This window comes from Tiliqua scincoides, chromosome 4 (genome assembly GCF_035046505.1).
Source record: "Tiliqua scincoides isolate rTilSci1 chromosome 4, rTilSci1.hap2, whole genome shotgun sequence".
Lineage (NCBI taxonomy): Eukaryota > Metazoa > Chordata > Lepidosauria > Squamata > Scincidae > Tiliqua > Tiliqua scincoides.
Window position 1 is genome coordinate 6,395,949 of NC_089824.1, and position 13,679 is coordinate 6,409,627.

The 13,679-nt window shown below is 41.1% G+C and overlaps 1 protein-coding gene across 12 annotated transcripts in view; it reads left to right on the forward strand.

Moving 5' to 3' along the window:
- Positions 1-13,679, forward strand: part of PTK2 (protein tyrosine kinase 2) — a 253,954-nt gene that overhangs the window by 148,147 nt on the left and 92,128 nt on the right. For all 12 annotated transcript variants that reach the window (XM_066623720.1, XM_066623723.1, XM_066623724.1 and 9 more), the window contains 4 exons: positions 2,701-2,780; positions 5,691-5,753; positions 9,944-9,998; positions 12,990-13,130. In XM_066623720.1, the coding sequence (XP_066479817.1) occupies positions 2,701-2,780; positions 5,691-5,753; positions 9,944-9,998; positions 12,990-13,130 (339 nt within the window). The remainder of the gene's footprint in view (positions 1-2,700; positions 2,781-5,690; positions 5,754-9,943; positions 9,999-12,989; positions 13,131-13,679) is intronic.

A 13,679-nucleotide genomic window follows, 5' to 3' on the forward strand; every position in this document is an offset into this window, starting at 1 on the left:
GTTCTGTGTCGCAGCAGCCTGTGACCCACTTCCCCCGTGGCTCGGGAGAAGGCCCCCCCCGGTGGCTTTTGTCTCCCTGGAGTTAGGCCCTCCTCCTCCACCCTTCCGCCGGCCAAAGGTGCGCGAGCAGCACAGCAGACAGGCAGGTGCTCCTTCCCAGGGCTTTCCAGAGGTACTCGTGTGGTTCCTGTTTGGGTCTGTTCTAGGGTGGGAGCCTGGAAGGTCGAGAGCTGCAGACCTGCCTGAACTTTTCTGCGAGTAAGGCCCATTGACTAGAATGGGCCTTACTTCTGAGTACGCCTGCCTAGGATTGGGCTCTTAAGCTGCCATTCTGGCCACACTTTCCTGGCAGTAAGCCCCACTGATGAACATTTGGAAGTGTGCTTGAGGCTGGCTGTCAGCAGCTACTGTCGGACTATGCATCCTTGCCTGATTCACTTCAGTGCAAGTCATCAAAGTAAACTCAAGTAATTACAAAAAATGTTTATAGTTAATTATGTTGTGTTGTGCAATATTGGCTCATGCGGTTATGCAAGGTACACCAACATACATTGTACACATAAATGTTATATGTTATGATGGCGCAAACATTGTAAAAAAAACTCTGTTAGATCTCCAGGCCTTGCTGGGTTTCAGAGTAGCTCTCGAGCCAAAAGTGTGAGCACCCCTGGTCTAGAAAGAGGGCACAAGGAGACCTAAGGGCCGGCCAGTGTTATCAGCCTACAGAAGCAGCCCCCCTGGTACTCTGCAGTTACCTTTTCATGTTCCACATTTTATATTACGTAAGATGCTTGTCCACTCCCTTAGTTTTCTGTTTCAAAGAAACAGATTTAACCATGTGCAGATCTACTCATTGCGCAGAAAGGATTGCTTTGATAATTGTTTTTTCTTCCAATTCAGACTGGTGATGTCTGCTTGGAAAGTATTGGAACAAGCAGTGAATGTGCTCTGAATGAAGTACACTGAAAATCAGTGGTTCCCAAACTTTGTAGCTCAGTGCCCACTTTTTAAAACAACAGTATTGGGATCCACCTTAGGGGTCACTTTTAGGACTCTGGAAGTTTGGGAACTGGGGTAAGTGCTGTCAGGGGAGGGGTGAAGACAGTGATGCAGTCACCATGATCATGCTGTTCTTTAAACTTACTATTAGCAGCACTGGCCTTCTGGGGGATGCGGGGAGCCCGCAGACCCTTCTGCTGTGCTCCCCACACTGCAGAATTACAAAAAACAGCTATTACGACCCACCAGTTTGTGATCACAAAACTAGAAGTGGACTGCAATTGAAGTTCAGAGCAGAGGAGTCTGAGGGCACTCCACACCTTCTGAAAGGCTGATTGTAAGTTGTTAAAAAATGCTTTTATCCCTGGCAGCAGCATGATTGTGATGATCATGTAACTGCCTTAACCATCACCCTTCCCCTTAAGGGGGCAGAGTCAGGGCTTCCCTGACTGGGGGATAGTGACACCATAGCAGTTGTGTAGCTAATGGTTGTGTAGCCCGGTGCCAAGCTCAAAATGATGCCCCGGAAGTGATGTCACAACTGGAAATGATGTCATGCCCAGGCTTTTTAAAAAGTGAAAATTGGGGGAAACCCATTTCCTTTTCCCCCCAGCAGCTCACCACCCGCTTGCTCTGCTGCCTCCCCCCAGCCAGTGACATAGCTAAGGCATCTATCTGCTACCTTGGGTCAAAGAAGATTTGTAGCCCCCCCCCCAAGAAAAAAAATCAAATTTAATTAAGTAAATAAATAACAAGTATGCCCCTGATTGGTTTGAGACCAATCAAACAGTTTGAAACTCTGCTGGAGTGAAGAGGGACAGTTATTCTCCCCCTGCTAAATATGAGAGGAACACCACATGAAAAAGTGCCTTGTTACCCAGTTAGCAGCAGTAACTGTATTATGATACATGGAAAAGAGAGCTGACTCATACTAACACCTTATTGGTTCCATGCTGTACCATAATAACATGTCATTGCAACATGTCAATAGCATAATAACATGTCATTGGTTCTCAGAACAATCAGTCTCATAGGTCAGTTTTGAGTTAAAGAAATCCACTTTTTGTTCCATAAGGCTGTTGCGTTTTCATTTTCTAGTTAATTGGCCATAACATTTGATAGACTAAAGATATTTCAATGCAGTTTATTTCATTGCATTCTGCATTAAATTACCTTTTCAATGAAAAATAACATGATGGTATTCATACATACCAAGATTTTCACAATTTTGGTCACTAGTGTCAAGCTTAGCTTGTTGCCCCCCTAAAGCTTGATGCCCAGTACAGCTGCTACCCTCTGCACCCTCTTAGCTATGCCACTGCACCATAGTCTGGGAACCTCTGCTTTAGGAGGCTAAAAAATGTTTCATTTTACAAGTTGCTCAAGCCTCTGTTTTTATCATTTTTACTATAATGATAAAACATTATATAAGGGAGGAGACCACCTTCTGGAATGTTCATTGGATCTGGACCATTCTGGTGGCATTGCGTTCCCCTCAGCCTACCCTTCAGAGTGGACCATGGCATGTTTTCCTTGTCAGCTATCAGCTTGAGTTTTGCAACCCAAATTGGGTTTGACCTACTAATGGGTTCTGACCTGCACTTTGATGGGAACCACTACTTTTAAATGGTATTAAAGATGGGAACCACTACTTTAAATTGTATTAAAGTTTATGACACATCCCTGCTTGTTTTATTTTAGGTGAAAAATGACTATATGGTAGAAATAGCAGACCAGGTGGACCAGGAAATTGCCTTGAAGCTAGGCTGCCTTGAAATCCGGTAAGCCAGTTTTACATATTTTAATATTTAGCATTTGTTTGCAAACTGACCAGTTCATTTTGTATGTGAATATTGTGATTTATACTAACACATAGGTTTTTGTTAAACAGATTTGTGTTTAAAGGTCATTAAGCTTCAGATTTAATTGTAGCATATATCTAATGTTAAAATTATGTATTTTTTTTTAAACTCCTTTTCATGATCTCTTTGGGTTACTCTCATTCAACTAACACTTGCAACTAATCAACTCGGATGATTATGAAATAAATTGCCAGTCTGAAGTACATTTCCTGTGAGACATGATTGCATTACCCTGCCTTTACAAATGGATTCAGTTACAGAACACTGCCCCCTCTTTCATTGTCCAACACTTTTAATTGTGTAAGAATCTTTTCTGAGGAGCACACAACAAACCAAGTTCAAAGTGAGATCAAAGCCCCTTTTCACTGCAGTAGCAGTGAAAAACACTGTCCTAAGATACCAACTTCAGAAATTGCTTGAGTGAGCATGAAATGGTCTTTCTGAGCGTATTCCACTGGAATGACTTCAGAACTGCAGGTGCCTTCCTGCCACACTTCTGCACACAAAACTCAGTCTGGAAGTATAATGTACCTCAACTTAGCTATGAATTTCAGTTAGCCAATCAATGATGCTCATTGGCAAGGTGATGGGGGAAGTGCCTTTCTTGTATAGTCTAATAAAATATGGGATGCTTTAAACCCCCCCCCCCAGCTGATGCAGCCTTGCCACTGGAGCACACACTGCACCCTGTGAAAGAGGCAGTCTAAGAGACAGCAAATGTTCTCTAAGGGGACATTTGTTCCTTTGCTGCCTGAATGGGTCTACGTGATCCTGTGGCAAGTCTGAGGAGACTTGAGAAAGTGAATTGAGACCAGGAAGGGGGATAGGATATCAGTGGTGCTGCTGCTCTGATACCATCCCCTTTCCAGCCTTGTCACACACCTTTCCTCACCCTGTTCACTCAGCCCTGTTCTTCTCCCTCCCTGACTCGTTCTTCCCATCCCTACATTGCCTTACTGGCACTAGGGCTTTTCCTGAGGCTGCTTGTGATGGTGGCTCGACTGTGCTCTATGACACGTCGCCTTTCGCAACAGCAATAGAGTACATTGCACTTCTGCAATAAGAGTTCTGGAGGTGCAGCTGGTCCAGAGGATTAGGCTCTTTGACTTCACCTTAGGGTTTTGTTTCTCTCATTTTTATGCACATACCTTATTCTAAGTTAGGTCATTATCTCAGAATTGTCTGAACCGATTGGCAGCAACTGTAAAAGCTTTCAGATGTGGGTGGAACTCCTTACCACAGGAAGTAGTGATGGCATCTTGCCTAGAAGCCTTTAAGAGGGGATTGGACAAATTTCTGGATGAAAAGTTCATCACGGGTTACAAGCCATGGTAGGTATGTGCAAGCTCCTGGTTTTAGAGAAAGACTGCCTATGATTGTCAGATGCAGGGGAGGGCACCAGGACAAAGGTTGTGTCTGTTGTCCTGTGTGCTCCCTGAAGCATTTGGTGGGCCACTGTGAGATACAGGAAGCTGGACTAGATGGGCCTTTGGCCTAATCCAGTGGGGCTCTTCTTATGTGGGCATTGTGTTTCAGACAGGTTTGTGAATGTTCAACCAGAGGAGATTATTCAGACCTCTGATAGGTCTGGGGGGTGGGGGGATGACAACAGGTGTTTGGACAGGCATAGCTCTAAACAGGAAGCACTTTACTTGGAGAGCTCCAAGGGAAAACAGGGAAGGCTACACTGGATACAGAAGTCAGAGCAGGCTCAGAGCTTGTTCCAGTGAAAGTCTGAAGCTCACTGAGAGATTATGTGCATTGTTGCAGTTAGTTTAGGGTAGTTACTTCCTTCACTGAAATCTTCAGTGAGTTAAAGGGCCCTTGCCTGATTCTGCAGGCACAGAGTCCAACAGTGCTGGCAGGGATTTGCCTCCCTTGCAGGATGCCCGAGGAAATCATTGTAGAAGATGCATTGTAGAAGATGCAATGGCAGCTGTGGAGGGGTTTGCATGGAGTGGGCAGTATATGTGGCAGTGTAAAGGGAATTCCCCTTCTCCAATCTCATCCTTTTTCTTTGCTTCAGGTTTCCCATGAAGAATAGTGATAGCTTATACATTATTGGCTCTGAGTTGGGATTGTATGTATATGGTAAGGCTGGTAAAGGAGTGGGCCAGAAAAGAAAATCACAGTGGAAAACATAGAAACTGCTATTGAATTTAGCCTCTTCAGAATCTCACTAATGGTTGCAGAAGAGTATCAAAACGTACTGAAAACTTACCAGTAAAGATAAAGACCTATGTGAACCAATAAAGTTGTATGTCAGCTTTCTCAAGGTGCTGGCATTGGCTTTTAATGTCCTGAATGGTTAACGACCAGAGTATCTGAAGAACTGGTGAAATTTTTTTGTTTTGTTGCTGTTTTTCAATTTTGCCATCTTGATTATTTTTTTAAAGGTGAGGTAAAAAATTTTAAAAGGAAAAAATAATTGTATAATTGTTCGTTGTGAGTTGGTTTTTTGTTTGTTTGTATTTCAGTGATTAAAATAAAATTTAAAAAAAAGAAAAATAATTGTAAATAGAGGCCACTCAAATCCAGAGTCTCGGCTTAATGCCACAAAATGTATTATGGGTACAACCTTAAGTTTCTTATGCCCTTGAAAGCAACCTTCCTAGGATTTGTGGGGTATGAAAAGTATTTCATTTTTGTAACTTTTTTTTTTATCTCTCTAAGGATTTAATAGCATTGTGGCAATTCATTTCTTGTATGAGATAAATTGTAGGGGGCTTTTATTGAACAAGATGCTGAAATGTTTTGCGTGCATTGATGGTGTGGTTTCTGGCTTACTGGACAAGGAATTACACAGACTTTTTTCTTTGTTGATTTTAGACGATCCTATTGGGAAATGAGAGGTAATGCACTAGAGAAGAAATCCAACTATGAAGTATTAGAGTGAGTATGTACTTTCACCTCCAGGCCCAAGTGGTCCCTTTTGTTAGGAAAATGCTGACCATAGGAATGTGCATGATATGAAGACTTCTGTTATTTGTTTAATTAAGATAAAATGGGAAATTGTTAATTTTAGACCCCTCAACCTACTAAAGAGGCAAGAGCTCTTCAGCTCCTGCCCAACCAAGAACAATAAGATTGTTCATATTTTAAACTTGCTGAAATGCAGTATCACACAGTTTCAGTTGTCTGCATTCTGTTGATTCTTGTGGGATCAGTTGGTCTAGTCCTACAGAGTTAGAAGTGCTTTGTCTAAAATGGATTTTCTGTTTGTGCCTACATGAATCAGTCATGAGTCTAATTTACACTAATTTCTTTAATTATTTACGAGTTCCTGGAAATCTGCAATCTATAGCTTTGTTTTCCTTTTCCTCCCTTCTGCCTTCTGTTATGAAACAGTTAGCAAAAACACAAATTTCCCAGCATGTGCTCCAGATTTTAGTAACTGGTTGTCAAAAGTCAGAATATTGACAGGCAAACTGTAAGATGGTGGCTTATAGCCAAATTTCAACAGGCAGCTTGAGAAGCTTTGCTTCCAGTTCCAGAGCAGACAATTGATGTTGCTGCAGTTCATTAAAGGTCAGTTTTGTTTTCAGTTGCTATGTCAGATTAGTGTGTCAACACAATTTCTAGGAAATTAGCATGCTTCCTTGCTAAAGTGCTTGGAGAAAGCAGAAAGACATGAGAACGTAACAGGGCAAAATTCAGCCTCACAACTACATGAAGTTGCTGAGGCACAGAGATTTGAGAGCCCTATTGTGAAAATGGTGATGATTAAAATTTTGAACACATTGAAAGTACTACATAAACAAAAAGCAGCAAAATTTAAGGGTTGTGGTGTTTAGTATGCAATCTGTGTCCTCATCTTACCCATGTGCTTACAGAATTTGTCCTAACAAGTTCAGTTTGCAAAAGTTATTTAACTGAGAATTCTAATGATGTCTTATGCACACATTTTGTTGTCATTGAAAAGGAGTTCATGTAACACTGTTAAGTCATACGCACCCCTATCTCATTTTACTACAGAGTTGGGCAATCATAACACCAAGAATCAAATGGAAACATAGATGCAAGAAATCATAGTTTAACTAATCTGGGTGCTTGGTTCCAGCAATAAAAGAGAGAGAAAGGAGTGGGGTGACTGCATGGGTTTGTTGCTAATTCCTGCTTCTCTCACAATCACAACATGGTTTGTTGGTCTGTCTTAACAGGCCTACTGCTGAACAAATTTACTTCATGTGAAATTTTGTGCACACACTTTTTCTCCCTCCCTCCCTTATAGTCCTGATGCCCTCTTTTTTCATTCCAGTAATTCTTACCATCTGCGAACTATTTTATTACTACACTGCTAATTATTTTGCATCTCTGTATGATAATGAGATATTATGTCACAACATGGTCTAGGCCACTGCTGCATCCTGGATACCTATGAAACATGTGACTGCCTGATCTGCATGCAAAGCTGTTACAACACAGCATTATAAGAATTATTTCTAGCAAGGCATGGCAGGCATGAACTATAATAACGTTAAGGTGGCAGCAAAGGGAAGATAGTTTTTTGTTAAAATTTTTCAAGTTGTATGATGCAGTCCCTGTTGGAGTGCTTTTGCATGTCATGTAGACTGTTGGATTTATCTAATCCTACATAGGAAGATAAACTGCATGTAATTTGCATCTGAGAAGAAATACATCAAAGGACTTAACATTTATGAAAGTTTTATCACGTTCTTTCCCAGTTTAGCATCACTGCAGGCGCTCTAGTGCTTGTTGCTGCAAAAGAGAGTGTTGTGCTTCCTTTAATCTTAATGTTTTTACACTTGTTGGAGAGTTATTTTTTTCAGCAGGGTCTGAATTAAAAAAAAGAAGAGAGAGAAGGCTTCAATCCAGTGCAAATTATTCCACTGAATGGTAGCTGACTGTGTGGATTTGAGATCTTCATTTGTGTAGCTTTATGCTTTTCTCAGAATTGTATCTGATATAGTAGGCTCTTGCCTTAAAAGCACATCCCAGAACAAAGTGGTTTGTGTTTAACAGTGTTAAATTAACACTCCATAGCACCCTCTGCAAATTCTCTCAGCACGATTTCGATAGAAAAGCGAGTTTAGGCATTTTACCTTTACCTCTGTAATGGGACACATGTATTCTTCAACATAAAGGTGTTAGAACTTCTGTGAACTGGGAAAAAAGCAAATTGTTTTAGGTTCTAAGAACTCATGAAGCAAACAGGTTTCATACTTAGGGAAGAAATCGTAAGATTAATGAATAATTGGCAGCAACCTTTTTCATTACTTTTAAATTTGGTCTTCTACTGCTCAGATGGCATCAATTAATACATTATGGGATTATGGCTGTTTTAACACACTGTGGCAGTGGTTCTCACACATTTAGCACTGGGACCCACTTTTTAGAGTGAGAATCTGTCAAGACTTGCTAGAAGTGATGTCATGACTGGAAGTGACATCATTGAGCAGAAAACTTTTTAACAATCCTAGGCTGCAACCCTACCCGTACTTACCCAGGATTAAGTCCTGTTTTCTATCAAAAAAATATACATAGTAGCTTGTTAAAAGTATAGCTCTGTCACATTTCCCCAAATGCAGTCACATACCATGGTAGCATCAGCTCGCAACCCACCTAGTGGGTCCCGACCCACAGTTTGAGAAGCACTGCACTATGGGATTATGGCAGTTTCAAGTTAAGAGGAAGAAGGCAAATATCTGTCACCGTAAATTTATAAATTACAGAGGTGTCCCCATATCTGCCGATCCTGTATCCGCAGATTCACTTATCTGAGGATTGGGCCCCCAACACACACCCCCTCTGGAGGTGAGAGGAACAGACATCCCCTCACCTGTTGAGGGTCCTCAGAAGCCAAGGGGGTCCATCCTTAACCTCTTCCAGGCTCAGACTGAGCTTTACAATGAAAAATAGTAACTTACAGATTTTTTGTAAAACTGGAATCAACGTTTTTAAAGCCATATAAGGCATTAAAAGTATCACTTTTGGCTTTTCAATAAAACTGGAAGTGATTTCTTCATTGTAAAGCTCAACCTGAGCCTGGCAGAGGCCTCTTCTGGGCTCAGAGGCCCCTCTGGAGGCGAGGGGAGCAGAGCTTCCCTTTGAGGGTGGGGGTAGGTGTCCCTTCATATCCACAGATTCAGGTATCCACAGGTATTCAGGAATGGAACCCCCATGGATACAGGGGCATGCCTGTATATTCAGTAGCTAGTTACTGAACCATCATATATGACACTGTGACCTAATGATCTAGGAAATGATTAAAAGTGAGTGGGCTGGAAATTCATGACAAATACATGGAGATATTTTTTAAAATCTTTCAGAGAGGCTCAGTATAACAAGTTTTATAGATGGCATGTGTTATCCCGGAGGCATAATAGAATGACGAAAGTGAATGCTTTCAGATGTTAGAAATGTGAGTGAATGTAGATTTAGTACACTTTTGGTGGTTGTATTGTACTGTGCAGTTATTCTGGGAGATAGATGGATAATCTATTTATATTACTGGACTAATTTTGAATTCTGAAGCCATAATTTATCTGTTAAAATTATATTCCTAATAATAATATGTGGAAGGGTAAGTCACTGATAGCCAATTTGTTTGCAACTGTGAGAATTATTTGGGCATGCGTTGGGAAGACAAGATAATCACCAACTCTTGAAATTGACTGTTAAGAATTTGGAGATTAGCCCATATAGATAAGTTGACAGATCTTGTGCAACAAAGAAATCAACAGATGGAACATTTTTTTTCCTTTTGTAGGAATGACAGTCATTTATTATATACTGGACATTTTGATATGAGGATGCAAAATTGAATCATTTGGTCATTCTGTGAATATTTTAATAAAAAAAGAATGTAGATTTTGGATGGATGTACCTATGGTTGGTATGACTAAACCGAATACAAAACTGCTCCATATATGTGTATCAAATATGAAAAGGCCAGCAACTTCAGCAGTAGTTCTATGAATTCTCACTTGACTTGTGTTTTAGCACGTGCTTTTATATCTTATGTGCAGTTTTTATATCCTCACACACTTTGGTGGTTTATGTTACATGAATAAAGTACACAAATTTTTCTATCATAACTGATTTGTTTTGCTTCTTTTCAGGAAGGACGTTGGTTTGAAAAGATTTTTCCCGAAGAGTTTGCTGGATTCAGTAAAGGTAGTTATACTTACTAGAAATTATCTGTCTCCATCACGCCGTCCAAACACTTACCTTGTTGTTCATCATCTTTTGTCCTTGGATGTGACGTTATATCAACTGAAGTAAGCAATAAAGGCGTAATATAAGGTTGGTATACAGTGGGCCGACCTTATCCACGGATTTGAATGTGGATTTTGAGCCCGTGGCTGGTGGGTGAGATGCGTCGTGGATGTGACCGAAGTGCCTTCCAGTCATGTCCAGCAGCCCTTCTGAGGCATGAAGAGGTTGTGTGCAGCCTACTCATGCCTTCAGAAGGTCTCTCAGAGGCTTATGAAAAGCGCTTCTGGTTTGCCAGCAGCTCCCTCCCCACAGATTTCGCTACAGCGCTGAGGTTCTCAAACTGGTTTGTCGCACTGTCCTGGCCTGAGAAGCCCTGCCTCTGGCCCTTTAAGGGCAGGGGGAAAGCAACAACCTCCAGGAACAGGAGGTGGGTTTTCACTTACCTGCAGCCAGCACCTGAGTCCTGGGAGGTCTGGGGAGCCCACAGAGCCTTCCGTAGGGCTCCCTGTGTCTCTGAACATCTGACAATAGCAAGAAAGGGCCCTTCTGGTTTTTATTGTGAAACCAGAGGTGCCCTTTTTGTTATTTTTAGATGTTTGGAGGTGCGGGGAGTCCTGCAGAGGGCTCTGTGGGCTCCCTGAACCCCCAGGACTCCAGCACTGGCTGCAGGTAAGTGAAAACCCTGTCTCCTGTCCCCAGCAGCAGCAGCAGCAGTCCTGCACTTGCAGTGTGTATAGCCTTTGAAAATATGCAACCTGTGAATGCCTTATACTGAATCAGTCCATTGGTTTGTTTAGTTTAGTAGAGTTCCTGCTGATTGGAAGAAGCATTTCAGGGTTTCAGGTAGGGTCAAATACAAACAGATTAAAATAAGCAGCAAAAATACAATGCTGAAGGATAATGGTCACAGCAAGCTGGCAAAGCTGTGTTGAACTAAGTAGCTTCTGTTGGTACTGGAAAACTGGCAAAGGGGGCACAAACATTGCCACATTCTCCTTCATTTTCTGCCCAATAACAATTGAGGAGACCCTCTAAAACCACACCATCAAACAATCCTCAGGATGCAGCATATGCCAAGGGAGGACCTTCCTAATAGGCTCTGTGAGATGGGCAGAACTAGATGGAAGAAGGTGGTCTTTCTTCCTTGGCACCCCCCGCCCCGGGTATTGACACCTTTAGAGCTAATAACCAGCAACTGGAATCATGCCCAGAAACTGGCAACTGATGAATCTGGAATAATAACACATAACCTTGCACCTCTCACAGCTGAAGTTAGTACCAGTTGAAGTTTCCTAAGGCAATGGCAGTATCGCTTAGAACAGATTTTTCCCCCCTGCAAGTCCTTCACTCCCCAGAGCTTTTCATGGATCACAAAGTTCCATTCCTTGAAATGTTGTTTACTTGCAAATTTGTAGCACCCCTAGGTCTCCTGACATAGCAGCCTCAGAAAAATTACATTGTTCAGTAGCTCAGTTTTATATCTTCTTGATTCCTAATGACTGTGTGCCCCTCTGATGCAGCATGGCCATGAATCAGATGTAGCCTATGCAAGCTTTCCATCAAAGTGCAAACTAGGGTAGGCATGTGGAGATTGTGCAAGTTTGTGAGATTTGGGATGAAGTCTCTGTTCTTATGTAATTGCTACACAAACTTAGATGCATTTCCAAACTGATTGATGAGACTAGTGAGATAGAGTGAGATTAGTTCTCACTCTAAGGGCCAGTTCTAACCCACTTTCCAGCACTGACATAAGGGCAGTGCAACTCCAAGGTAAGAAAACAAACATTCCCTTACCTTGAGGAGGCCTCTGTGACTGCCTGCCATCTGCAGGATGCAGCACATGCCCCACTGGCATAGCTATGCCAGTCCTGGAAAGTTGGTTAGGCTTGCGCTCTAAATGTATGCTAGCAGTTTATTTCTTGTAGCCATTGTGGCTGCCAGTGTGTGTTCCATGCTACCAATACATTCTCAGAACTTTTGCCCAGTGAGGCCTCAGAAGGGAACTTATTATATGAATATGCATTGCCTTTCTATAGAAGAGTGTATAAGGTGATTAATAAAAATGCATATATTTACATAAATAAAATTAGAACGCTTTCTGCCACATCTGCAGCTGGCTCCATGAAAATGGGGGGAAAAAAATTATATTTATGTATACAACTGTGTGGTTACCACTGACTTGGCTTACATATGTGTGATTTTTAGAAAATAACAAACCAGTGCCATGATAGTCAGTAAGCCTATGAAAGAAGATAGGAACAAACAAAAGAATCCAGAAGTTGCATCTATAATGTGTAAACTATCAGCTTGGTATATTTGCTTTCAAAAGTGCATATTTTGGTTTCCCCACCAAAGGCATATAATTAAGGTTTCTCTCTCTCACTTTTAAAATCTGTTTCTGCTTCAGTTTGGAGTTAATGGGTAATATCCAGGGTTACTCTTTCGCTGGAGCAAAGAACTCTGGATGCTACCCACTATTTTGCATTGATATGCAACAGTTCAACCCTATGCATGGCTCATAGGTTTACTCCCAAGAAAGTATGCATGTGATTGCATCCTAAGTGGATGAGATCTAAACAGAGCGGGTTGCAGCCTCTCTATCTCCCAGTAATTGGATTAGAAAATAAGATCAAGCTAAGGACAGTAACAATTAGTTCAAATATATAATCATGCTCAGACAGTTTTAATATTAAGATTTAGTCTGAGATACACTTTCCTTCTGTAACATTATCTGTTAAAATAAGTAAAAAAATTTTCTCTGTAAACCACAGCATGGAAGCAGTCTATAAATGATTAATGCTTGACAAATCTCCTTTCTGCTTCAGAATTGCTGATTTTTATGTTTTGCCAGAACTATGAGCAAATGTTATCACTGTCGTGGTGATGAATGCAATTAATATTCAGTCTTGCTGGCAGAAACTTACAATACCTGAATGTTTCATTACTCAGGCCAAAACACTACGAAAACTGATCCAGCAAACATTTCGACAGTTTGCCAACCTCAACAGAGAAGAAAGTATTTTGAAATTCTTTGAGATACTCTCTCCGGTGTACAGATTTGACAAGGAGTGCTTCAAGTGTGCCCTCGGTGTAAGTATGTTGCCATCACTTGTTTTGAAATAATGTGTCTAATTGTTGTCGTGTTGATTTCAGCCATTAATTGGTAGCATTTTCAGGCAGGAGAAAGGTCAGCTGGCATTTAGCTTGCAAATCTTTTTGAGTAAAGTAACACACCATTTTTCTTTAATTATGTGTTATTTAATTAACACATTAAGTTATTAAATATTTTATCAAATTACTGGCGGGGCAGAACTGGAGTTTGGTAATAGTATAGCAGTTATTTATGTCAATAGGTAGAACTACTCTAGCTTTTAAATGTACCTTTTTCTATATTAAACTCTGTTTCATGTAATGTAGAATTGATTAAATAAATCTGCAATGTAGTCCTTTTCATGTCTACACAGAAGTAAACCCCATTGAGTTTAAATGGGACCTACTCCTATTGAACTGTGTATAGAATTGCATCTGTAATTGGTTAGTCTGCATAAATTTGCATACAAACACACTTCAGTAGGTATCTGGTTGGCCAGGATGATTGAAAAGATGACTTGAGCCTCTAGGACTTCCCTCATGTACATC